This window comes from Sycon ciliatum, chromosome 2 (assembly GCF_964019385.1).
Source record: "Sycon ciliatum chromosome 2, ocSycCili1.1, whole genome shotgun sequence".
Classification (NCBI taxonomy): domain Eukaryota; kingdom Metazoa; phylum Porifera; class Calcarea; order Leucosolenida; family Sycettidae; genus Sycon; species Sycon ciliatum.
This window is the reverse complement of record NC_088644.1, coordinates 41,536,928-41,564,844: the sequence shown is the minus strand read 5'-3', so window position 1 is coordinate 41,564,844 and position 27,917 is coordinate 41,536,928. Positions and strand designations below refer to the sequence as shown.

At 45.1% G+C, this 27,917-nt stretch overlaps 1 protein-coding gene across 2 annotated transcripts; it reads right to left on the bottom strand.

The window, feature by feature from the left end:
- Nucleotides 1-385: 385 nt before the first annotated feature.
- Nucleotides 386-26,586, bottom strand: LOC135810140 (uncharacterized). Of its 2 annotated transcripts, none has more exons than XM_065323605.1 (13): nt 26,083-26,586; nt 24,871-25,296; nt 23,482-23,678; nt 23,093-23,282; nt 6,853-7,421; nt 5,173-5,371; nt 4,567-4,683; nt 3,934-4,220; nt 3,444-3,640; nt 2,287-2,327; nt 1,945-2,041; nt 1,381-1,492; nt 386-918 (listed from the first exon to the last, which is right to left on the bottom strand). In XM_065323605.1, the coding sequence occupies exons 1-13, from the start codon at nt 26,357-26,359 to the stop codon at nt 817-819; spliced, it is 2,811 nt and encodes a 936-aa protein (XP_065179677.1). In that variant the 5' UTR covers nt 26,360-26,586; the 3' UTR covers nt 386-816. The 2 variants fall into 2 exon arrangements, with proteins under 2 accessions (XP_065179677.1, XP_065179678.1); XM_065323606.1 differs by lacking the exons at nt 23,093-23,282; nt 23,482-23,678; nt 24,871-25,296; nt 26,083-26,586 and adding exons at nt 9,310-9,499; nt 9,705-9,901; nt 11,255-11,680; nt 12,453-12,946.
- Between the last annotated feature and the right edge of the window lie 1,331 nt (nt 26,587-27,917).

The following is a 27,917-nucleotide window of genomic DNA, read 5'->3' as shown; positions in this document are numbered from 1 at the left end:
CAGCATAGAGTCGACGCGCTATACGCCCCCGGCGTGGACCACCCCACAAGAGAGGGGTCGACAACATCAAAGAAGACCTCAAGCCTCTGAATGTGCTGATTCACGAATGCCTAAACCTCGCCGCCAACCAGCAACTCTGGTTAACGATCATTGACAGATGCATGACCCCGTATGATTTGTTTATGTGGGCAATATGCAACCTCTTCCTCTCCTCCATGCGCTCTCACAGCCGACTCACTGCTACCCTCGGTAGCCATTACACACACCAACAGCCATACAAGGAAGGGTTGCAGGTAGATGGCTACCGAGGGTAGCAATGAGTCGGCTGTGAGAGTGCATGGAGGAGAGGAGAGGAAGAGTTCTTTACATTTTATTGGCCGAATAGTACCGTTCACCATTTGAAATATGCAACCTGTTCATACTATTATATAATAGAGTCTATGAATCAGCACTCGCAGACATGACTATGGTTGACGATGCACAGCAAGACCTGCGCCATAATTTTCTAATCTGACATTAAAAAACTGTGAAAGTCATGTTACAGGGTCAACATTGGTAGAGTGGGGTTGGATTCGATAACGGATTAAGTAATCTCAAGATTATTTCGTCAGTCAAGAGTAAAAGAGTACTTGAAATAGATGTGTAGATGTATATTCATCTTCAAGATTATCTGGGCTACATCATATAATAGTTGAGAACGTCGAAATGGAAATATCTATGTCCTGTGACAGCTGTGCCAGCTGTGCCAGCAGCTGACAGTGCTAGTATTATACATGTAGTGTCTTCGAAGTAGGCGAGTGGTCAAGCAAGCACTGGTTATAAGTCTGTTTCTTGCGGCTGTACGTCTTCCTTACAAGTGGATATGCGGGCCTTGGGCCTGGCTATGACGGCCAGATCCAAGCTGAGGTATTCCACTCCCTATTGAGGACACACAACATACAGCAATACTCACTCACATGCCGGCTGGCAGTCGGGTACACACAACGTGTTGAATGATCATAGCTTGAAGTTGATGCACACAGTACACGACTAAAGGGAAATAGTAAAATTTTATTCACAGTGGGTCCAATGTTATTAGGCATTATGCCTGTTTTGATTTCCACTATAAATAAAATATACAACAGAGGGGTAGTCCATGACCATTACCAGGCGTGCAGTGCTGTTCAGGATGAATCATTTCCAACACTCTTCTGTAGGTCACCAAACTTGTTCAACTTTTTACTTAGAGAATCATCTGCTAGTCTCATCCAGGCGATATGAGTAAACAATACACCAAATCAGAAGTCTCCTACACAAATGGATTTGTCTTCGTAAGACGGAAAATACATCACTTGAGGAGCGTTCAGACCACATGTGTGTCTCCCTCGGTGAAATGCTTACCCGATTAGCTTTCGCTTCCTCTTGCATCAGGTCCTCCAGGTCATCCACCAGCTCTACAAAACTTGGTCTGTCATCCGGCGTGTCATTCCAACACTCAACCATGATGTCATAGCTGTAAATTGGACGTGAGAAAAGATATGAAGACCAGAGCACTTAGCATAGTATTCAGTACAGCTGGGCAGGGCGAAAATGAATATCTGGGCAGGGCACTGACATACATCTGGGCAGGGCAAAAATGCACAGCTGGGCAGGGCAAACATGTACATCTGGACAGGGTACTGATGTACAGCTGGGCAGGGCACTAATGCTATTAAAAATTAATAAGGATGATACTTCAATGTAGACAAAAAGGATCATGGTTATCTGAAAATTGAACCGCAAGCGACGGTAGTGCATTTATAACAATATCATCCAGCTTGCGAACCATTCAAATTCTTCCGTCAACCCTTCTATGGAATGACAGAGGTGATGTCAATCATGACCCAGCATTGGTGCAGTATGCAGTAGAGACATTTTGTTTTGTCAAGTTCAACATGAGTGCATTGGACTGAAGGAGTGACTTACAGGCCCTCCGGACACGCCCTGGGTTCATCCATACGATAGCCGGACGCAATGCATGGATAGAGATTCTTGGTTTCAATCTCCGGATATGGAGTGCAGCCTGCAGATATCATGCCGCAAAGCAGCGGCAGTAGCAACAAGAGAAGGAGGATGTATCATGAACACGTCGTGAAAAGGCAACCCTGGTCTACATGCATGCATCATGCACAAGTGGGACGGTGACAGTACCCTACATGCATGAAACACGGACAGCTAGGTAACAACACACCGTGCAACATCCGCAGCAACAAGCTCCAGGCAATGTATTTTAAAAGAAGACGGCCAGAAATGGTAAGAACTGCTTACCTAGTGTAGCGATCTCCCAGAGAACCACACCAAGTGACCACCTGCAACCATGTACACATGCACAAGAAAACAGCATGATTAAAAGGCTGTTTGCATGTGATGATAGCATTCGAATTGCTACTACCGTAAAGTACCGCCAGAGCGCCCCACCATCTCGTCCTTTCGTGGTCGTATTGTGGAGGTGGTGTCCTGCCTGTAGGTCATACAACACGAACTTTGTACACATATTGCACGTTGTGCAGACAATCCGTACCTTCGAGCGGACACGAGCTCCACACAAAAACCGGATAAGTGTGACCTTCGTACACTATGGTTCTCACACTGTACACACTTCGTTGCATTACGATATTCTTTTCCCTGGCTGTAAAAACAAGGCGGGGCGCTCTCGCGAAAAGGCGGCGCTCTGACAGTACTTTACGGTAATACACAAAACTGAGCAAGATTGAAAACATTTCCAGGACAATTCTATGCAAAGTGCTATGCTGAATCTCCGAAAAGAAGTTTGAATATGGAATCGCAGCAGTATCTTCATTGGCTCTTTCAGGGCAGACATGACTAACAGCGGGTAGCCTAGGCTCTACTGATCATCCGCATACCCCAGTGCTGTGTGCCATTGGTACGGTGTGCACAGCCATGACCGTGGCACTGAGTTCTTACCAACTCCAGCACTCATAGAATGTTCAGTGTGCTATGAACTTAGGCTACGGTATGCGAAAGTAATAATAGGCCTATCCTCCCACACCTTTCGCTGAGTCTCTCCCTCAGAAACTGTTCGTTATGCTCTGTGAAGGATAATTTGCTAGTGGCACATTTGTTGGTAGAGGAATGTGTAGCTGAAACAAAAAGATGTGATTCCTACACCGACCTGGGGCCACATCACCCCCGGCCTCAGGAGCTGGTTTCAGGCCTGAACCAAACAAGTTACGCTAAGGCCGAGACCTCTGGTCGGTCGAGTTGCTCCCTGTACATAGGTACGTCGTCTACATCCCCTGTGTCTTGTTTTGTGTTTGTCTCCACATGTCTCTTGGTAGGGCTGTGTTCCAAATAAAATTTATAAAAAAAAAGTGTCAGCGATCTAACGTTCTCAACTCTGGACTGATTAACGTGGCCCTCCCCCCCCCCCCCCAAGCTATCATACATGCAGATGCAATTCTTACACGTCACTGGCTGTCGTGTACATGCCACTGCGTAGCGACTCCACGGCGTGCCACTTGATCGGTATCTGCCTGTTGCTCATTCTCTGGTAGACACCCTGCGTGTTGCTGACCGCTCGCGACTGGCCAAAGTCGGATATCTTCAGCGTATAGTCTGCCGTCACTAGGATATTACGAGCCGCCAAGTCACAGTGGACCACCTACAGGAGAGTGCGGAAGGTACAAAGTGGCACAATAGCTGATACTCGACTCAAAGGCACTGATTTTTAAAGTTATGGGCTAGTGAAACTCAACAGACACAGAGTAAACCATCAGTGTTCATTGTGTGCATAGTTGTTAATAGTTGGTTATAATACTACTCCACTTTTCCACTTCTGCCCCAAAGCACAAGTGAAAGGCAGATATAGCTCTGAGCCAACCGACACTATTTGCTGATTTCTTATAGGAAACAAGGTTATGTTATATGGCTGCAGACACTCAACTCAGTTCGTACCTTCTGTGATGCTAGGAATGCCATTCCACGCGCGATCTGCCTGGCAAGTTCGTAGACGTGATCCGGTCTGAGCAAGTCAGCTGCCTTGGGCATAGACGTATGCCATGTGTAGCGATGGTAGGTGATCTTGCGCGGTCCCTTCTGCGTACTGCTATAGCCGTCGTCAGACGTGAAGCTGCTCAGCTCTCTTAGCTGACGCTTCAGGCGATCCGATGCACCCCTACGCTGGCGCAATGTGTTCAGCAGGTTGCCCCGGGCAGCATACTCCAGTATGATGATAGGCGTTTCTGCAGAGAGAGGGGGGGGGGGGTAGTACAAACAGTATTGATGCACCAGTTGACACCGCAGCAAGAACATGAGCTACAGTCAAAGAGAACATGTATCCACGTAGCAGAATGGGCAACACAAAACTAACATGTCCAGCACCACGAGATACTGCAGCATTTGGTTAGTCCAATACCATTCTTTGCTGTACCATGTTATTTCTTATTTAATGGTAACGTTGGTGGTTGGATGAAATAATTGATATCTACCCCAGCAGCTAGTGTAGCATAGGAACGTCAAATGAATAATATCCTCCGACATACGCCACAAAGATGGGCTGACCCACAGCAACATTAAGTGGATGCTTACCCTCCATAAAGCTGAGCCCTAACATGCTCATCACGTTTGGATGGGGCTTGCGACCAATGGCCTTCAAGGCAGTGACTTCTTTCAATAACTCAACGGTGGATGACACATGGGAATTGTCTGTAAAAAGAGCAATTTAAAAAGAAGAAACACCCCCTATTCGATGTACATGTATTTCATCTTTCAAACAGAGGCGGCAACAATGTATGAAACGCCACACCCGCAGAAATCATGATCATTATGAAGAATACACAAACGGGATTACTGCATGCACAGATATGCATTAGCACTTGAAGCATCATAGGACTAGAGCGAGTAGGCTCTTCTGCAGTCCCACTACACACATTGCTGCACAAACCTTTATCACTGACTGGTTTCTGGTAGCAACTACAACAGCAGCAACCATGGCAACACTGAGTGCAGCAAAAGTGGCAGCAGCATGATCTACTGCAGCAGTGATGCCCGCAGAAGAAGCAGTATTGTTAGCATCAGCATCAGCATCAACAACAGCAACAGCAGCAGGATCAGCAGCAGTGGTTACCACAAGTAATCACTATCTGGCATGCACACAGAGTGAATGCCACAAAGGCATCATGCGGGGTAGTTTACCTTTGGTCAGTTTTAGAGCTACTTCATCTCCCACTCCAAGCACACCGCTATCAGATTGCACAACACCTCGGTGAACAACTCCAAAAGCACCATGGCCAATCTCTTTCTCAATCTGGATAAGATTGATATCTACAAGATACTCCTCAACGTCTTTGATGTTCAGTATCATGGTTTGTGATGTAGTCTCGCTCGATGAAACCTGCAAGCAAACATAACAATTGTGCGTGACATCATTAGCACTGTGAAGTGCCACTGCATTCCGACAAGAACATTGCAGTGAAACCTGTCTAAGACGACCGCTCAAGGGACCTTCAAAACGTGGTCTCCGTTACCAGGTGGTCTCTTTTACCAGAGTCATTCGACTGGAGATATCATCCCTTAGACCTGGTTTCAGTGGTCTTCTAGCACAGGTGGTCGCCTTATCCGAGTGGTCACCTTGACAGGTTTTACTGTATTTTTCTTAGAGTTCACTAGACGGTCTGTGTTTTTGACACAATACCAATGCTCTTACAAGCAATATTTAGTTTCTACGCAGTATGGCGTGCACCCTATCCCTTTTCAGGTGGCAAGCGGACGGAATGGTCTTCCAGTTGACTGCCGACAGACCCAGTTTCCTGCCCTGTTCCTCCACATGGTTAAGCTTCACATAGGCTTCCCAGGAAATTGGCGGTAGCCTATTGGGACTACCCTAGTGAAATAAAATATAAAACTGCTGTTACTAAGGAAGTTGTTTGCTCCCACCCTGCTACTGAACTTTGCCTTCATTCGAAAACAAACTGAGTGTCCCACCCTCCTACTGACTAAACCACTTTCACGGGCAGAAAGAAACTCCACGGTAAGCACACAAGTAATTGAAGAGAGAAAGCAAGAAATCAAGAAAGAAAGAGAGAAAGCAATCCGAGAAGAGTACTAGTATATCAAGAGAAGGAATTATTTGTTTATTTATTTATTTCATCTTCCCGTGGCCAGGGAATATAGGCCAATATGGAGGGAGGGGGCGATAGCCAGCCATGGCAGTAAGCAAAAACAATGCAAAAGAATGCAGAACGCCAGCCGAACACGCAAGGCACTAACAATGCTTGGATACCGGATGTGTTTATTGCGCTCCGCGAGCCGACCGGCAAGGGTCGCCAGGAATCGTGAGGAGTACGGCCCCGCCATCCCTCCTACTACTGCCCAAACCACTTTTACGGGCAGAAAACAATCCCTCCTACTACCAATACTACTACTACTACTAATACTACTGATTCCGGCTGATTAATTTATGACTTCTTCTTTAAACACATTCCTCTCCAAAATCTAACATCCCAACCAAGAGAATACAGTACTATGTGGCCTCATCACTCTAGCCGCCGATCTCGAGTCAAGTGTCCAGAATAAGCTAGAATTCCCTTGCACCTCAGATCAAACGCAACTATTGTATCAGTACACACCTATGGTTGGACTCTGTGCGTAACTTGCAGGAAATTTGTAAGACATCGCGAGGAAATGCAAGCTTGCCCCTAATTATAATTGGGAGAAAAGATAACAGTTTTTGCACGCTCACAATCTCTGTTTGGAAATCAACGCAAAATACTTGTGTGACAAGTTGTGTTCCTAGCACAAAATGAAAAATGAATTCTAACGAGAGACAGCGCTTTACAGTATCACATAGGCAATCGTGTGGAGTAACAAACTTACCTCTCCCTCTTCCCCAGAGACCTGTTCGTCATCATCATCGACGTCAAAGACATCGTCATCATCGTCATCATCATCAACACTGTCATTATCGAGATCCTTATTGTCATCACTACCATGGTCCAGCGAGAGAGTTCTCACATCAGACTGTAGTCTGACATCAGAGGAAGTATTAATACCAGCCAGCTGGCCGTCAGATGCATCATCAGTGCCACCAGGGCTACTGTCATCATCACGAGTAGCAGGGTTTGAAGCCGTAATGTCAACATATGCCAAGTGGCACTGACACAGCTTTTTCTTCTTCGTTTTCTTGCGTTTTGCCACACAATACTTCGCTGCACCAATGGAGATAATTGTCAAGAATATAACGTTAGCTAGCATACTAAACACAAGTTCCATGTTCACGTATAACTTGCTTCCGGGTTCAGTACCGTATGTTGTTTGAGTATATCGAGTCGATGTAGAGGCGTCTGATGTCTCCTCTCTTAGGTCAATTGAGTTGCCCCTGGTCTCATATATTGAAACCTTTCTGTCTGTAATCAGAGGAGGTGTGGTGCTTTGACGGACCGGATCTGCAGGAGGAAGCCAGAAACACGCAACGAGAAGCAAAACACACGGTAACTTACCAGTTTTACGCCACAACCCGACTATGAAAATTATAACTGTACAATGAGCTTGAATGGTGATGCTAATGATGATGCTGATGATTCAGGATAAAAACAAGGCAAAACAGAGGCCAAAATTTACTGTAAACTATCACGAATCAACAGAAATGGCAACAAGAACTGCGATTTTGATCCTGAAACCACCAGTGTAGTGACATGAACAAGACCATTAGCAAAATAGCACCTAACTTGCTCATGCGCTTAGTTACCAGTTGGGGGGGGGGGGGCACTACTCAAAAGAGAGCTTTATTCTTTCACTGGCTCTTAGAGACTGGGGCGGTATTCGAGAAAGGACACTATTCAAGAGAGGGATCTAATCGCGCGAGTTAAGGTATCAATAAAACTGTATTTGAGTATAATATACTTATTAGAACGACAAACACCTCGTGAACTTTTAAATTACTTATACTTCGTTGAAGTGTCATACAATGGATTGTGGAGGGAATGGGCGGGGGTTCTACAATTAAAATACAACTATGGGGCCATCTATAATCATCGCAATTTAGTATCGCCAAACAAAGTCTAGACAGGCTCAGAACGGTCCCACCCCTCCGTAGAGCCCCATGCTCACATGAGTGATAGTAGTGACTTTGACTTAAACCCATTTAATACACTGTACCAGCCCCCCCCCCCCCCAACCCCATTTCCCACAGCCCCCCTCCCCCCCCCCCCCCCCCAACCCCAACACACAGCAATGACATTGTGACAAATATGGATGGGCCAGTAAGCTAGCAGTGTCCAACGTTTTGTGGATAGTTCCGTCGTGGTGGCTGAGTCTCGCCTTGTTACGTAATTTTCTCATCTTCTATACAGTGCCTATTTGTTTATTTTTGTTTTTGAATTTTCCGGATGAAGTTATTGGTGTTCTTATTAATTAGCACAATGTTTTTTTGTTTTGTTCTTGTTTTTCTCCTTTTGAATTGAGTTTATTGATTGAGTTCTTTTTAAACTCGGACACTTAATTATACGAAGTAGTGGTTGCGACTTCGGCGATGATTTGTAAGAAAGGGTTTGCTCCCCACACTGGAGCTCGCGCTATCCCGCCGAGTGTCAAGTAAAGTCGGCGGAATAGCGCGAGCTCCAGTGTGGGGAGCAAACCCTTTCTCACTTAATTATAGATTTAAAAAATAAAATAAAAAGTAAATTATCGTATCCGTTCCCGAAGGGAACTCACGAATTATAGATTAAAAATTATAGATTAAAAAAGAGGACCAAAAGTTTACAAGTTATCCGTTTTGTCCAACACTAACGGGTATAAGCAGAATACTGTTGAGTCAAAAATGTGCAACAATTAGCACAAAACTGACTGATGAGATCATGACATTCAACGACCTGATGCTTAGCTGCATCACGTCTAGAATGCGCAAATCAGCACCCTTTCTTACGTTACTTCATAACTTAGAACCTTCCAAGTTGGAAGGCTGCTGGTTTGCGCATTCCGTGATGTAGCTAAGCATCAGGTCGTTGAATGTCATGATCTCATCAGTCAGTTTTGTGCTATTTGTTGCACATTTTTGACTCAACAGTATTCTGCTTATAACCGTTAGTGTTGGACAAATCGGGAACTTGTAAACTTTTGGTCCACTTTTTTAATTTCAATCCTTGGCTCTCCATCCGAATTTGATTATAAAACAAATGATAATTATGGAGTTTTTTTTGGGGTTTGAAATTCTTTATTTTACACATGCATTTTTCTGATTTCTTCTCCAGTGTATGTTTTATTGCATTTTAAACCATTGTGTTAATTTGCCCGTGAAAGAGGCCTAAAAAAAGAAAAAAGAAAAAGTGTACTTACAAAATTTTACTGTCCGTCGCCATTTCCGAGTGGCTGGATCCCTAACGACGCATCTCACAGTAAGGCCGCTGGGGATCTTTGACGCAACCAGCCTAAGCGTAACTTGATCCTGCGCCTTCAGTATCTTCGAATCATTAATGGTGATGTTGGGAGGCGGGATTACATAAACTTTGGGCCAATCCACATCCTTCTGAAATGGTTACACAGAGGGGGGGGGGGGGGGGGGGGAGATGCACTGTTGGGTATGGAACCTTCAAACAAGCAGCATAATATTCAAAGAATTGAACCAGAAATACAAAGCAGAACAAATTCTGTCAAATGCCTGAAGTGCCATACGCGGCAATACTGAATAAGTTCGACACTCTGATCATTTTCAGTTCACAGGGAAAACCCACCTTCAAACTGAGCGGCAACCAGTACGCATGTTCAGTGCAGGTGACTTCAATTACATCATCTTTGCTGTTGTCTTCAACTACCCTCACATCAAAGTTGATCCTTGGAATACTCCCATTCTTATGGTCATGTCTCCTGAATTGAAGGTGATGCTTCGATCTCACCGTTAGAGAACCAGGAGCTCTTGAGAATAAAGACTCTGTACACAAGGAAACACAAATCCATTTATAATTAATCTCTGGGTATCGAAATAGATTGCTTCTGAAATGGCCCTAGTCATCTCGCTGAACCTTCTGCTGGTTGCTGATACAGGTCCTGCCTCATCCGTAGATGACCTTTGGGCCAACACATAGGTTATCTTATAACAAGACCTATCTTGTAACAGGATTTGCAACTCAAGGTGAAGGAAGCACTGATTACTTCTTACATGTAACAACCGAACATAAAGTATCAGCACTTCAACTCGTTACTAGATAATTGAAAATCCCCAACACGGCCGTTCCTTAGATGCAAAACACCGTATTTAGATGGAATACATTGTGCCTTTCGGCTTCGTCATGTGTATTTTGACACATCTGTCCTGCGTGGACAATATCATCTGATACCGAGGGTTCGGCACTCCAGGGACATAGGTCGAGGGTAGTTGCAACGAGTTATATGTACTAACGGGCATTTTTTGTAACCGCAGGCCTGCCAGAATTGGTCCGGTTGGTCAGGTTATCACCGGACCAACTCGTTGTCCACCAATACCTGTTTACTGCTGAGGAGGGTATGTGTGCCCATGCACTTTAGCATACACACTATATCATACACACTATATCCAGTGCTGCCAAATAATTTCCGTCCAAAATCGGACACCCTTCACCGCCAAGGCTGGCCACATGGTGCGAATATTTTTCCTCGGCAAATTCTTTACAGAGAATTCAAAATATCGCCTAAAACACCAGGAAAATTCGCTTCGTTGCCATGGTAACCCCAGAGTTGTCATGAATTTTGTAATGATGAGTGTGGTCGCACACTGACTCTGTACAGACTGTCAGTCTACATCCCATCCAGCCTGATCCAGGCATGTAATTGTTACTTTGCACTTCCACAGCCAAGCGCTAGCCCTTTTAGAAGCAAAATGTACAGTGATGCGTGCCTTCAGTTGCGCTGAAAAGTGAAAGTACAGGACTTCTGCATAGGAAAGTAATGATCTCCAACATTTTGGCTGCTTTTCGGACGTTGCCCTTTTCGGACCGGTTTCCGGAAGAGCCTTCAAAAATCGGACACTGTCCGAAAAATCAGACGGTTTGGCAGCACTGTGTATCATACTTGAAGTGCACAAACTGTATGAAAGGCTATGGTATGGCCGGACCTATCAAAAACTGCTTTCGGTGGTCCTGAATCGGACATGTGAACAGTTTTATACACCATCGTGGCTTCGCCCGGCGATTTCAGATTTGAATTTACTAACGGGGGTTGTGTATTAACCGGACTCACTCTAGGAACAAAGAACCTGTACAGTGTTCACCATACACACTTCCAATACCAAATAACAACTATCACTTACTTGAGTTGAGCTGTTGGCATGAATGCTGCTCTGGGCCAAAGTACTCAGCAAGATTGAACGTTAGGCTGGGGGATTGTGCACAACCACCATACTTGGTGGATATCGTTAGAGTAATCGATGCGTTAACTTGGAGCAGTGTGGATTTGGAGCCGCAGACGTACCACGATGCTGTACCGATGCAGTTGCTGGTGTAGTTGGCAGGCTTGGGCTGCCATGATGCGGTTACGCTTGTTCCAGGTAGTGCAATTGTGACATTTTTGTTTACACCGCTGGACGGTGTGCACCTAGTAGTCTGCCATGCTGTATAGCATATTGTAAAGTCTATCTCATCGTAGTTTACTCCTTCTCCGATGGCATATACACCCATCGCTCCTTGCTGACTGTCTCCAAGTTCAACAGCTTTCAGCATACGAATCTTTGGTGCATCTAGTGAAGAGATACAGAGAATAACCTTGCTAATCTCAGGGTATGAGCCGCACACCACTAGGACACTACTAGGACACTACAACGAAGTAGTTCTGATAGGTGTAGGCATCTAACAATGGATGCGCCCACACATTCATACATACCCATGTACGCCTTGTATTTTTTTCTTTACAAAAAAACCCACACACCATTTTGACGGCACAAAGCAGCAAGGCAGCATTCTGGACATTCATACACTCATTTTAGCCATGAAACATGCACGGGTTTGTGTATCACCCTAATTTGGCCGTACATGTAGTGGTAGGCTGAGGGGTGTGTTTGGGGAGGGGGGTGGATGAGAGGAATCAATTTTCCTCTGATACGCAGTATGTGCGAATGTGAATGTGTATTTCTTCAGTAGTAAAACTATCCCACCAAACACGTTGAACAGCAGGCGTGCAACAGCAGGAGTGCATGGCAGCAACTGTGCCGGGGACAAGTAAAACTATTCCAGAGCAACCGGCTGCAATGATGTCATGAGGCAGCACAATAATTACTGTTTTGTTGATTTGGTGTTCTCTTTGTGATGAATGAAAGGTTGGCAACAAGACACTCCTGGAATCAAGCAACTCGATCCTTTAGCACTCATACAACGGATTTAGCGGTTTGGCTTCTTCGGAGCAAAAGTCCGTGCCATAGAGGAAGTTTGCCCTAAAGCATCAAGTGGATTGTACCATGCGGAACAATATTTGTGCTTGAACTTCGAAGCACTTAGAGAATTCTGCGACATTACCTTCATCAGTGCATGCGCCCTTGTCGCCCGCGAAGGTTAGACTGCCATGTGACCACAGTAGGACATTGACCCAGAACAACACCCTACATGCCCTGCAGAAGGCATTCCGTACCGCCATACTGGCGCTTCCAGGCGCTCTGTGCTCACTCGCACGGCAGCCCTCCACCATGAGAAAGTTGAGAGTAGCTCTGCTCCGCACTGGCTAGTGGAACCAGTGGGCTAGGTCAAAAATATCACAACGAACCATGGCTTCAAACGATGCGATGGCTTCCAAGTCATCCACGTAACGCATATGCAATGTTTTGCGTTTCGGAAATCTTCCTTTGAACACTCTCCCAGGTCACGCTGCTACCGAACTGCGTGCCCGTCTACTTGTAACAGTCATAACAAAGTCCTGGGAAACAACAGAGACTAACATACCGACACGGAATCTGTAAAACAAAATATGCACAAACACGGTGCAGCGGAGAAGAGTGCGTTGTTCCATGATCCAGGTTGCCGGAGAGAAGTATGCGCTTGGTGTTTTTCATGAGTGTGGCTGTGGCCCAGTGTGGGTATCCACGCTTTTAGTTTTAGAGATGGTGGAGTGGTAATCATACTACTCACCATCCGCTTTCAGTCTGTGACTTGGTACCTAGAGCCTCATCATCTTCATTATGCATGAGCCATGTGACCACAGAGCATCGCGCGATCGATCGAGCGCGAGTCAGGCTGCACTGGGCAACATGCATCACCATGATAGCCAGTGAATGAAGCTGGCTACATCGTATGCAATAAACTCTACATGACATCGTAGAGACAATTATTTTTGGCACGCTCCTGGCCCTATACCTAGACTAGTCGTATCCACCGCTTGTCAAGCATCGAGGTGCTACACGACCAGTCGTGTGCATGCCGCCGGAGACTACAATAGGCGTAAGTGCGGATTCCTCCTGGGCGTGGGACGATGCCACCCATCACGACTATCCCCCCGGACCCGCCTGCATACATGTACATGCGAATCATTACAATCATGTACTTGTCTTTGACGTACACCGTCATTGTATGCTTGAGGTCTTCAAAGTCCAGGACATGCCTTTGAGTTTGAAGCCTGAATTACCCGCAGATACAATGTACATGTACATGTAGATCTACTGTACGTGTACAAGCAATGTTGCTACATGTAAATCCTTGCACAGTTGCATGCTCAATATCCATCTGCAGCCGGGCTATTGCCGCGCCTGTGTTGTCTCGCGCCTCTCCTATGGTGTAACCCTAGTGCATGCCCGGCAGTGGCTAGTCAGCTACCAGGTAACCATGGTAATAGTTTTGCTGTACTGTACAGAGTCAGAGTGTGTAGTCGGTGGTAACGAGAACGTGCGACCTTTTCTCCACAAAGTCTTTACTTACCACTGGCACTTCAATTGAGTGTTCTATTTATTTCCGAAATTGGGTTGTCTTTTTGCTTTGACTCTTACTTCATGGTTTTACGCGAATGGCCCAGTTGATGTTGTGAATAAAACCGTTCTCTCGGTACATGGTACCATCATGTTGTCAAGCTTACACTGCAAATGAGTGTTCTATTTATTTACCGAATTTCGGCTGTCTTTTTGTACTTTTGTTCTTACTGTAAAGTTTGAGGCAATTGTCTTTGTGAGTATACAGGCAATTGTCTTTGTGAGTATACAGGCAATTGTCCTTGTGAGTATGCCCCCGTTCTCAAGTACATATTACTAGGCACCGGCAGATTATGCTGGAAAAGGTGGCATATTCTGCTCGAAATGCAGTGAAATAGCACTGAAATTGGCAGAACCATACAAACCTTATAGCGGGCAATTCCTCGAATTCTGCTCCATTTCTTTATCCACATACCAAACATGCATGAAACGTACCAGAAAAAGCACCGAATTCTGCCAATTTTTCTGCCGGCAGAATCCGCCGGTGCCTAGTACATGCTAGATGTATGATTGGTGTCTGAGATGAATACTGGTACCCATGAAGCTCTGAGCAACAACATTGTTTATAGATCATTGGCTCTCCACCCGAGTCTAACAACCATAATTATTGTTTCAACTTCGTTCCACTGCTAACGTTCCACTGCTAACGTTCCACTGCTAACGTTCCACTGCTAACGTTCCACTGCTAACGTGTGTACGTCTACTACCAGTACATCGTGTTTTTTTTATTTTGCAAAACTAATTCGGTGTAGAGGACGCAACTAGTACATTGCATGCATACACCTGACCTATTTAAAATTATTTGGGAATGGACGAACGCTGTCCGGCTGAACATCATGTGTAGTCATGTGTAGCATTACTGTAGACATTTGCAGTACAGTAGCTAGGGGTAGCTTGAAGATCGTGCGAGCGTGAAGCTCCAGTCTTGTTTTGCGTATTTGCTGACATCTTGACAATCTCGGTGGAAGGTGCCCGAGACTAGCCCCTTCAGCAGTGCAGTATGTCAGCTTTGGCAGCAGCGGCATGTATCATGTGTAGAGTTGGTAGGATGATACGTGATCCACTAATATAACTACACTGTAGTAGGAGCAACACCTGAACACACTGAACACAGGGTCCTGACTAGTGTACTGTGCTAGTTGTAGTGTACTGTGCTAGTTGTAGTGTACTGACACTACTGTGCTAGGAGGACAGCTGTGCCTTTACCAGTACAGTCAGTAGGGTGGCTAGGGCAATGTACATTATTTGTAGCTGCAGACTTCACTTCCGCATGCCTGACGGTGATGGAAGACAGGGAAAGGTGCGCTAAGACGATTATGCAGCGCCACAGGGTGATATTTGTCTAGATCATCAGTGGCGTGCACCGAGTCTTGAAAGGGGGGTTTCTAGAGTTGGTAATTTTTTTCTGGAGACCCACTGTATAATTATGTATCTGTGCACATGCGCATCCCCGGAACATCCCGTCGGAGATAATGGCTAGGGAGGAGGGAGGGGGAGGGGACTCAAGATCAGGGGTGCAGGAGATCAGGGGTGCAGGGCACCAATGAACACTGGTGCTGATGAGATGCGGGGCTTGTCCGACTGCTATCATCAGATCATGCCGGCACAAACGCGTCAGAGAGGGAACCAGGTACAGGGGTAGAAAGGACAGAAATAAGAGGAATAGGGCTTGAAAGTGGTATGTCACAGCATAGCAACAATTTCAAAAATTCAAAAACTGGATCCACTTGGATCCAGTTTTTGTATGGATCCAAGCACATTTCAAGCGGTCTTACCCACAGCATGGTGATGTAGCCAGTGAAACTGACTGATTTGGCTACTGGGGGCGGGGTTACAACTGGTGGCGAAATAAAAGTCACACCTGCATGCGACATGAGTGGGTTGCTATGCACCCACATACTTACAGTCCATTCATAAAAAGATGGGCTCTGGCTCTGGCGAGCTCCCGTATTTGGCGGTTTTTCGTGATTTCATCGTACACAGTGCAGTGCTGCGAACTTTGAAATTTGAAAAAGGGTGCCTGAACTGGGGTTCGAACCGCAGAATGCACTGTTGCCAGGCGGGGTCAAACGGCCTGGATTTTGATGGTTTTCCCAATTCTGTGCTTTTGGGGCAAAACCTGGCCGAAATCCTATTCTTGCTATGGCTTGCTTTTTGGACAAAAAAACTTCAGAAACATAATTGGAAGAGGATTCCATAGGGGATTGCCAAAAAAAATTATAAAAAAACTCAAAGTTTGACCCATTTAGGGCCAAAAGCTAGAAGTTCATTTTTTCTGAATGGACTGTAGGCAAAAGCAAAGTCACACCTTAGACTAAGCTTAGTGGATCCAAAAATAGAAATCTGATGTCAACTTTCTACTCCCTGGCCGTTTTGACGTCATCACTTTCAAGCCCTATGGAGGGAGGGGACGATGTTGCATGGAAATGTTGGTACATGTGTAACCGGTAGCAGGATAAAACGGGTTACCTCTTACATACCAGCACTTCAAAAAGCATTTGCAAAGAGGGTGCAAAAGTCAATGTACTTGTATACAATCACATATTTGTCATATTGAAGTTTTGAACACGTAAAAGTTTGATAGGCCTAGCCGCCCAGGCTACACTACAGTCTATAAGTATATAATATAACCTAACCAGTTGATTATATGGGAAATATAAACCTGTATACAAACCGAGGCAAAGCCGAGGTTTGTATATTGGTTTATATTTCCCATATAATCAACTGAGTAGGTTATATTATGCTTATACTGAGCTTGTATACAAACTCCCATCTCTCCCCACACAACACTCCAGACTTGTATTTTGCATATAACAGGTACTTCGATGACGAGAATATAAACTGGTATATAAACTGGTATATAAACTGGTATATAAACTGGTGTATAAACTGGTATATAAACTCCTTTTTTTTAGGATTACACTAGTGACCTGCAGTCCGCCTTGATGGTTTTTCGACATGCACGACGGTCCCAACTTCAGGATCTCTTTCCCGTCAACGATGAAGAATACAACGTCGTCCTTTGTAACATGTGCCATGTGCTGCACCTGACGTTCGAGGCTGTCCTTCTTTCGCTGTTTCAGCACTCCGTCTGTCAAGCGCAGCACTCGACATGTGCGGCTGAAGAGCCCCGCGGCCGGCCCGCGTGCCGCTCCTCCTGCGTTTTTGCATGGACATAGAATGCAGATAGCAGGGGCGACGGAACTTCACTACTGATGGTTTTCCAATCGATGTTCTCCTTTCCGCGTCCCTCGCAGAGCGGACGGAACATGCGCAGCCATAATCCGTGGCACTGCCAGTGTTCTTAGAAACTGCTGCTTGAATAATGACATCGTGATTCGTGGTCGTCCTCAGAAGAAACGTTTGGGAGTCGATTCAACAGGCTCGTGCTGATTCATTTTACTCTTACTTTGGAAAGGAGACGAACTCTATGTCTCTAAAGTCTAATGAGCAAACGGTTCTTTTACAGAGCCCGCGGTGAGATCTGCGCGCGGTAACGGTCACTAGCACTGTGAGGTTCAAACTAACTTACTTGGCGCATAGCTGTTACTTCCGATGTAACTAGTACTTCAGTACTAAACTGAAGTCACAAAGAGTGTGTGATGGTACTGCACTGCATGTACTGCACAGAGTCAGTGGTAGTCTTGTACTTGATCCGCACTGGGTTGGTGAAAGGAAGACTCGTCGAGCCATGGTTGTGGGTTGGAATTCCAATCTCTACCCTTGTGGGGGAGAGGGGAGTTTGTATATCAGCTCAGTATAAGCATAATATAACCTACTCAGTTGATTATATGGGAAATATAAACCAATATGGAATTCCAATCTCTACCCTTGTGGGGGAGAGGGGAGTTTGTATATCAGCTCAGTATAAGACTTAGTATAACACTATGTCTATGGTACTTCACCAGTCCACTCCAGTCCAGGCATGTTTGTTTCATCATAACACTAATACATTCGACGGATCTTTCTTTCTGTTCTTATGACGAAGTTTTCAGCATGTATTGGCAATGTTCAACATGATTTTAATAAAGAGTTATTGGCCTTGCTTCGATGGAAGCTCGCGGAAGAAAAGCAGAGCCCCGCGTCCTTGAGTCGCGGCTTGAGCAGCGCTTCGTTCTGAAGCAGCGCATGTGGATCATGGACGCACATTTTTACATCTTCCAGTCGACAACGTTTTTGACGAACATATCTGCTGCGCACATGAGCGAGAACGAAAGGCTGTGGAGATCTTGATTTGAGTCAACACTTTGGAAGGAGATATCGTCAATCATATCCTTGAACTGACTTGCATCGCGCGTGCTTGACTTAAATTTCGAGACAGAACGGATTTCTTGAACGTCATCGCCAATCCAGGAGCGAACCAGAGCTAGAGATCGATCTCTCTGTCGCTACTCTCCACTGAAGAAAGAGAGAATAATGTATTTTGAACTACATGCAAAGCAACTCTCTCTCACTTCGAAATAAGGACATAGTCACTGTACTGTAAACTGCCCGTCGATCGACGCGTATGCACGATAACCAATCCAGTAGGCGCGCTTTTCCTTCGGCAAGATTGCCCGAAAAAAGGTGGTTTCCAGACACCAAAAAACTCATACGGTGCACGCGCCTGATCATGATTCATGACCGATACCATATGCACCTCCCGCAATCACAAGTCAGTTGACCGATGACTCTGCGCCAGGCCTTGGCGGATAATGCTCGACAACTGGCAGATTCTGCTCGAAAAGCAGTGAAATTGACAAAATCCAACAACCGGTATGACAGGCACTTATTTTAATTCTGCTCCATTTCTTTATCTACCTACCAAACATGCATGAAACATACCAGAAAAAGCACCAAATAATAATTATGCCATTTTCTGCCAACATTTATATCCGCTAAGGGCTAACCTGCGTCAGGGTTAACGACTCCGCTCGTGCATGCATGTACATGTACACTTCAGTACATGAAGAGAACTGGATAGTGGCACCTGCATGTTACCTTGCCCAGCACTAAACAAACAAGGCAAAAATAGCCGTTCTGATCATTCTTGGAATGTAACTTGCACAATGGCTTTCTCTGCATGAATGTAGGGAATTGCAATGTAGCAGCTAATCACAAAAGCAAGAGAGTTCCAGATGCTAAAAGATAAGCTGGACCACGTATAGATAGCTTCCCTCAAAGATAATGCCGGAAATCAATGGTTAGAGGGAAACTGCTAAGACCACAACCTCGATTTCAGAAGGAAACTAATAATGGCCTAAGATGAAGAGCCAAGGATGAATTTATAGCAAAGAAAAGGACCAAGGAACTGCAAATTGGGCTGTAATGTCGATGACGATACTGGCAAGACCATTGGACAGTACCGTCAAACCAGGATTCAAGGACGCAAAGCATACCATACAACTTGTGTGACTCTTCAAGAGACACATACGTTGTGTGCTAGGTTGCTTTGCATCCGTGAATCGTGGTTTGACCAAGTATTGTCCAATGGTCTTGCCAGTATCGTCATCGACATGCATGTACATCCGCCAACGTCCTTCACAGCTGAAACGTTCAGCTTGTGCTTGTCTTGATTGCGCGCACCTTCCCCTCCTATGTTATTACTCTTAGAACCATCTAAGTTGAAAGGCGATTGGAGACTGAGCTCTTCCAAGACGTGGCACTGGCAGACCTGACTAACAGCTACTACGGTACGTGTAGAACGTCAACACCGTCGGTCAGTGTCGTGCATTATGTTATTACATGAGCTGATTGTCAAGTAACTGGTGGTGTTAGCGGACATTACAGCGTAACTTGTAGTTATTTGGTCCCTTTCTTTGCTATAAAGTAATCCGGCCTAGTACTTGTAGTAGGTATTTAAGGTACATGATTACATCAGTAGTAGAGATTCTTTTTAAATTAATATTAAGATTATTACGGAGTGGCAGCTAGCGTAAGTAAAAGCGCCGACTCACGTTGTATACTGTACTTTTAAACGACCCCATAATGCAATCCACTGGCCCACAAGGCCACAACCATGAAAGTACTTGCATATTCTCTAATACTCGTACAGTCAGTTTCTTCATTTTACTTCTCAACAAGCGAGCAGTGAACTTTCCCGCTCGGCACGGGCTTTTTTCCCGAGCCTGAGCAGAGCGAATAACTTTGTGTAAAGGATTTCAAGGCAAGAATTGGAGGCGTATCCAATTTCGAAAGAAGTGTCAGCACGGGCGCGATCCACACAGTCAAGTCAAGCCAATTTAGTAACAGGACGTTTTAGTAACCGAACGTTTTCGTTCGGTTACCATGGTTACTAAATTGGCTTTACTTGACTGTGAGGATTGCATCAGTGCTGACACTTCATTCGGAAAGGTTCATACGTTTTTCTTCAATTTCACGATTCGAGTGAGACTCAGCTTATACATGTACATGTAGGTGAGTAGATCAGACCCACCACCAAGTTGTCAAAGACCAAAATTCTCATTCACTGCATCCATGTTTACCTCATGTCAGGCCACAAGTTCCCAACTAACTGGGCAGCATGCCTAGAAAAATTCCTTAGGCAAAAATCCTTCTGTTGGTAGAACATGCTTAGATATGTGATTCATTACATCATCATTTTTAATCAAAGATATTGTGAATGTTGAAGTCATTATTACAAAAGTATATATGGATGATTTGAAATGGGAATTGGATAAAGTAAACCATGTAAACTACCAGGGATCTAGGGAAGCGAACAGCTAGAAAAGTGAAACAACAAAAATATACAAATAATCTACGTGGAGATAAAAGTTTAATAATAGCTATGAAAAGTATGAATGCCGCAGACATCACCACGCAACATGACAATTTGTTCAAGGTTTGGTTTTGTGTGTTTCCAAAATCGATTTTCAAGCTCCGATCATCAGTGGAAATACAGAACTAACGTGATCAAGGGAAAAACAAAGGTTAAAAATCCAAAGAAGTGTGACACATGACGCATAAGTATTACAAAAAGTGAGAACTAAGATAAAGAGTAAGTGTGACAAATGGGCATGAACAGTGCAGAAACAACTCATGAACACTTGAACAAATTTTCATGTTGCGTGGTGATGTCTGCGGCATTCATACTTTTCATAACAAAAGATATGATGAAGAAAGGAAAAGGACAAGGCTCACCATCCGAGAACAAAAATATATAAATGAATTGCGGAGAATAAACGCTGCCAGAAAAAAAGGCAAAATCGGGAATTTTTCCTTACAATCCAGAACGTACTGTCAGTTTTTGGCAGGTAAATTCTGTGCGCATCTGTAGAACATCAAAACCGCGATGGTTGTAATTACGGCGAGAGTAATCGATCCTATAACAATACTGACCACTAGGACCGGGTGAAGTCCAGTTCCTTTGGCTTGTCTACCAACTGGCAGAATTGAGCCAGACGTGGAAAACGACATGCTACTTGTCTGTGGCAAATCCGTCGTAGCAGTTTGCCCTGTATTAGCATGAAAAGTAGATATTGACACAAAGACCGTGCTAGTTACATTGTATTGCGATGCCTGATGATTGCGAGAGGATGAAACTTTTTAAGCAGCAGCAAACAAGCCTTGATTGCCCATGTTATTCTGCAGCTATAGCGCTAAAAAAACTGATAAGCTCCGTCATTAGTGGAGATTGCACCAACAGCCACCACACAGGACAAACTGGAAGCAGAAGAATGTACAATGTACAATGTCATGAAGGCCATACCTACTTACATGTACATTTCCCTCAGCCCCCCCCCCCCTCCCCCACCCCAACACACAGCAATGACATTGTGACAAATATGGATGGGCCAGTAAGCTAGCAGTGTCCAACGTTTTGTGGATAGTTCCGTCGTGGTGGCTGAGTCTCGCCTTGTTACGTAATTTTCTCATCTTCTATACAGTTTAAAGAGTCGGCGTGGAGAAAGCAATTTTATTAGTGCAATTAGGAGTATAATCGATGCAGACATGGCCAGACAACAACGAGTTCATGGAATTTTTAAGGATTTTTATGTTATTCAAAATCGATTTTCGTGTTCCGCTCATCAGTGAATAGTATCGGAACTGAGGGTACTGCGTACAAAAATAGAACATTTTATAACAGCATAATTAATTAAAAGTGTGAACAACAAAGGAAGTGCTACAGCATTACATAATAGGTGTCAAACATAGTGCTAACCTTTACCTTTGGTGACTACCGAGACGGTGGTCCCCCCGGTGCTGGGATCCACGGTGCCGACTGGGTCTGGACAGAGAGGGAGATCATCGACAAACCAAAATGAAACCAATATCCTCACCCATAGACCCAGAAGAAGCACAGCAAACTATTCACTTGAAATTTATGCACGGAATGGACTTGGCCCACGCAAAATGGACAGTGGAAATGGGTGTGCAGTAGCAGAGAACCCAGCAAAGGTGACGCGGAGCAGCGGTCAAACGACTTGTGATGCTGGTGGAGATGATGGAGCCATGTTGGAGGCTGATAAGGAGTGCAGTGAGACTGAGCATCAAACGGATGATGAGGAAGTGACTGATGATGATGATGGTGGTGGTGGGGACGATGATGATGAAGATGAGACGGAGGACGAGGATAAGGCGGAGGAGGTCGAAGGAAAGGAGCGGGATGAGACGGAAGAGAGCGACGTGAGCAAAAAGTCAGCTGTATTTTGTCACTTGTTATCACGTCCAGATTGTCACTGGGCGGTTTACAGTACTGTTGAGTCAAAAATGTGCAACAAATCTGAGCACAAAACTGACTGATGAGATCATGACATTCGACGACCTGATGCTTAGCTGCATCACGTCTAGAATGCGCAAATCAGCCCCCTTTCTTACGTTACTTCGTAACTGAGAACCTTCCAAGTTGGAAGGCTGCTGGTTTGCGCATTCTAGACGTGATGCAGCTAAGCATCAGGTCATTGAATGTCATGATCTCATCAGTCAGTTTTGTGCTAATTGTTGCACATTTTTGACTCAACAGTATTCTGCTTATAACCGTTAGTGTTGGACAAAACGGATAACTTGTAAACTTTTGGTCCTCTTTTTTAATTTCAATCCTTGGCTCTCCATCCGAACTTAATTATAAAAAAATGATTTGAAGTTTTTTTTGGGGTTTGAAATTCTTTATTTTACACATGCATTTTTCTGATTTCTTCTCCAGTGTATGTTTTATTGCATTTTAAACCATTGTGTTAATTTGCCCGCGAAAGAGGCCCAAAAAAAGAAAAGAAAAAGTGTACTTACAAAATTTTACTGTCAGTCGCCATTTCCCAGTGGGTGGATCCCTAACGACGCATCTCACAGAAAGGCCGCTGGGGATCTTTGACGCAACCAGCCTAAGCGTAATTTGATCCTGCGCCTTCAGTATCTTCGGATCCTCAATGGTGAAGTTGGGAGGCGGGATTACATAAACTTTGGGCCAGTCCACATCCTTCTGAAATGGTTACACAGAGGGGGGGGGGGGGGAGGTGCACTGTTGGGTATGGAACCTTCAAACAAGCAGCATAATATTCAAAGAATTGAACCAGAAATACAAAGCAGAACAAATTCTGTCAAATTCCTGAAGTGCCATACGCGGCAATACTGAATAAGTTCGACACTCTGATCATTTTCAGTTCACAGGGAAAACCCACCTTCAAACTGAGCGGCAACCAGTACGCATGTTCAGTGCAGGTGACTTCAATTACATCATCTTTGCTGTTGTCTTCAACTACCCTCACATCAAAGTTGATCCTTGGAATACTCCCATGCTTATGGTCATGTCTCCTGAATTGAAGGTGATGCTTCGATCTCACCGTTAGAGAACCAGGAGCTCTTGAGAATAAAGACTCTGTACACAAGGAAACACAAATCCATTTATAATTAATCTCTGGGTATCGAAATAGATTGCTTCTGAAATGGCCCTAGTCATCTCGCTGAACCTTCTGCTGGTTGCTGATACAGGTCCTGCCTCATCCGTAGATGACCTTTGGGCCAACACATAGGTTATCTTATAACAAGACCTATCTTGTAACAGAATTTGCAACTCAAGGTGAAGGAAGCACTGATTCGTTCTTACATGTACTACCGAACATAAAATATCGGCACTTCAACTCGTTACTAGATAATTGAAAATCCCCAACGCGGCCGTTCCTTAGATGCAAAACACCGTATTTAGATGGAATACATTGTGTCTTTCGGCTTCGTCATGTGTATTTTGACACATCTGTCCTTCGTGGACAATATCATCTGATACTGAGGGTTCGGCACTCCAGGGACATAGGTCGAGGGTAGTTGCAACGAGTTTTATGCACTAACGGGTATTTTTTGTAACCGCAGGCCTGCCAGAATTGGTCCGGTTGGTCAGGTCATCACCGGACCAACTCGTTGGTCACCACCACATGTCTACTGCTGAGGAGGGTATGTGTGCCCATGCACTATAGCATACACACTATATCATACTTGAAGTGCACAAACTGTATGAAAGGCTATGGTATGGCCGGACCTATCAAAAACTGCTTTCGGTGGTCCTGAATCGGACATGTGAACAGTTGTATATACCATCGCGGCTTCGCCCGGCGATTTCAGATTTGAATTTACTAACGGGGGTCACTGTGTGTGTATTAACCGGACTCACTATAGGAACAAAGAACCTGTACCGTATTCACCCCGGACTCACTATAGGAACAAAGAACCTGTACCGTATTCACCCCGGACTCACTATAGGAACAAAGAACCTGTACCGGATTCACCCCGGACTCACTATAGGAACAAAGAACCTGTACCGTATTCACCCCGGACTCACTATGGGAACAAAGAACCTGTACCGTATTCACCCCGGACTCACTATAGGAACAAAGAACCTGTACCGTGTTCACCCTGGACTCACTATAGGAACAAAGAACCTGTACCGTATTCACCCCGGACTCACTATAGGAACAAAGAACCTGTACCGTATTCACCCCGGACTCACTATGGGAACAAAGAACCTGTACCGTATTCACCATACACACTTCCAATACAAAATAACAACTATCACTTACTTGAGTTGAGCTGTTGGCATGAATGCTGCTCTGGGCCAAAGTACTCAGCAAGATTGAACGTTAGGCTGGGGGATTGTGCACAGCCACCATACTTGGTGGATATCGTTAGAGTGATCGATGCGTTAACTTGGAGCAGTGTGGATTTGGAGCCGCGGACGTACCACGATGCTGTACCGATGCAGTTGCTGGTGTAGTTGGCAGGCTTGGGCTGCCATGATGCGGTTACGCTTGTTCCAGGTAGTGCAATTGTGACATTTTTGTTTACACCGCTGGACGGTGTGCACCTAGTAGTCTGCCATGCTGTATAGCATATTGTAAAGTCTATCTCATCGTAGTTTACTCCTTCTCCGATGGCATATACACCCATCGCTCCTTGCTGACTGTCTCCAAGTTCAACAGCTTTCAGCATACGAATCTTTGGTGCATCTAGTGAAGAGATACAGAGAATAACCTTGGCAATCTCAGGGTATGAGCCGCACACCACTAGGACACTACACCGAAGTAGTTCTGATATGTGTAGGCATCTAACAATGGATGTGCCCACACATTCATACCTACCCATACTATAATATGTACGCCTGTATTTTTTTCTTTACAAAAAACCCACACACCATTTTGACGGCACAAAGCAGCAAGGCAGCATTCTGGACATTCATACACTCATTTTAGCCATGAAACATGCACGGGTTTGTGTATCACCCTAATTTGGCCGTACATGTAGTGGTAGGCTGAGGGGTGTGTTTGGGGAGGGGGGATGAGAGGAATCAATTTTCCTCTGATACGCAGTATGTGCGAATGTGAATGTGTATTTCTTCAGTAGTAAAACTATCCCACCAAACACTTTGAACAGCAGGAGTGCATGGCAGCAACAAACACTTTGAACAGCAGGAGTGCATGGCAGCAACTGTGCCGGGGACAAGTAAAACTATTCCAGAGCAACCGGCTGCAATGATGTCATGAGGCAGCACAATAATTATTATTTCTTGATTTGGTGTTCTCTTTGTGATGAATGAAAGGTTGGCAACAAGACACTCCTGGAATCAAGCAACTCGATCCTTTAGCACTCATACAACGGATTTAGCGGTTTGGCTTCTTCGGAGCAAAAGTCCGTGCCATAGAGGAAGTTTGCCCAAAAGCATCAATTGGATTGTACCATGCGGAACAATATTTGTGCTTGAACTTCGAAGCACATAGAGAATTCTGCGACATTACCTTCATCAGTGCATGCGCCCTTGTCGCCCGCGAAGGTTAGACTGCCATGTGACCACAGTAGGACATTGACCCAGAACAACACCCTACATGCCCTGCACAAGGAATTCCGTACCGCCATACTGGCGCTTCCAGGCGCTCTGTGCTCACTCGCACGGCAGCCCTCCACCATGAGAAAGTTGAGAGTAGCTCTGCTCCGCACTGGCTTGTGGAACCAGTGGGCTAGGTCAAAAATATCACAACGAACCACGGCTTCAAACGATGCGATGGCTTCCAACATCCACGTAACGCATATGCAATGTTTTGCGTTTCGGAAATCCTCCTTTGAACACTCTCCCAGGTCATGCTGCTACCGAACTGCGTGCCCGTCTACTTGTAACAGTCATAACGAAGTCCTGGGAAACAACAGAGACTAACATACCGACACGGAATCTGTAAAACCAAAAAATGCACAAACACGGTGCAGCGGAGAAGAGTGCGTTGCTCCATGATCCAGGTTGCCGGAGAGAAGTATGCGCGTGGTGTTTTTTCATGAGTGTGGCTGTGGCCCAGTGTGGGTATCCACGCTTTTAGTTTTAGAGATGGTGGAGTGGTAATCATACTACTCACCATCCGCTTTCAGTCTGTGACTTGGTACCTAGAGCCTCATCATCTTCATTATGCATGAGCCATGTGACCACAGAGCATCGCGCGATCGATCGAGTCAGGCTGCACTGGGCAACATGAATTCCATGAATCATGATAACCAGTGAATGAAGCTGGCTACATCGTATGCAATAAACTCTACATGACATCGTAGAGACAATTATTTTTGGCACGCTCCTGGCCCTATAGCCCTAGACTACTAGTCGTATCCACCGCTTGTCAAGCATCGAGGTGCTACACGACCAGTCGTGTGCATGCCGCCGGAGACTACAAGTACAATAGGCGTAAGTGCGGATTCCTCCTGGGCATGGGACGATGCCACCCATCACGACTATCCCCCCGGACCCGCCTGCATACATGCACATCATTACAATCATGTACTTGTCTTTGACGTACATCGTCATCGTTTGCTTGAGGTCTTCAAAGTCCAGGACATGCCTTTGAAGCCTGAATTACCCGCAGATACAATGTACACGTAGATCTACTGTACGTGTACAAGCAATGTTGCTACATGTAAATCCTTGCACAGGTGCATGCTCAATATCCATCTGCAGCCGGGCTATTGCCGCGCCTGTGTTGTCTCGCGCCTCTCCTATGCCTATGCCTATGGTGTAACCCTAGTGCATGCCCGGCAGTGGCTAGTGGGTTACCAGGTTACCACGGCAATAGTTTTGCTGTACTGTACTGAGTCAGAGTGTGTAGTCGGTGGTAACGAGAACGTGCGACCTTTTCTCCACAAAGTCTTTACTTACCACTGGCACTTCAATTGAGTGTTCTACTTATTTCCGAAATTGGGTTGTCTTTTTGCTTTGACTCTTATTTCATGGTTTTACGCGAAGGGCCCAGTTGATGTTGTGAATAAAACCGTTCTCTCGGTACATGGTACCATCATGTTGTCAAGCTTTTTTGTTCAATCTTACACTGCAAATGAGTGTTCTATTTATTTACCGAATTTCGGCTGTCTTTTTTTACTTTGACTCTTACTTAAAAGTTTGAGGCAATTGTCTTTGTGAGTAAAAAATGAAAATGAAATGCAGTGAAATAGCACTGAAATTGGCAGAACCATACAAACCTTATAGCGGGCAATTCCTCGAATTCTGCTCCATTTCTTTATCCACATACCAAACATGCATGAAACGTACCAGAAAAAGCACCGAATTCTGCCAATTTTTTCTGCCGGCAGAATCCGCCGG

Excerpts from the sequence above, each read along its gene's own strand:
- LOC135810140 (XM_065323605.1), bottom strand. The coding sequence starts at position 26,359 with ATGTTGGAAGCCATCGCATCGTTTGAAGCCGTGGTTCGTTGTGATATT. Across the intron at positions 3,641-3,933 it reads CATTCCTAGCATCACAGAAG|GTGGTCCACTGTGACTTGGC; the intron begins GTACGAACTGAG and ends ACTCTCCTGTAG. Across the intron at positions 1,493-1,944 it reads AGGGCGTGTCCGGAGGGCCT|CTATGACATCATGGTTGAGT; the intron begins GTAAGTCACTCC and ends TCCAATTTACAG.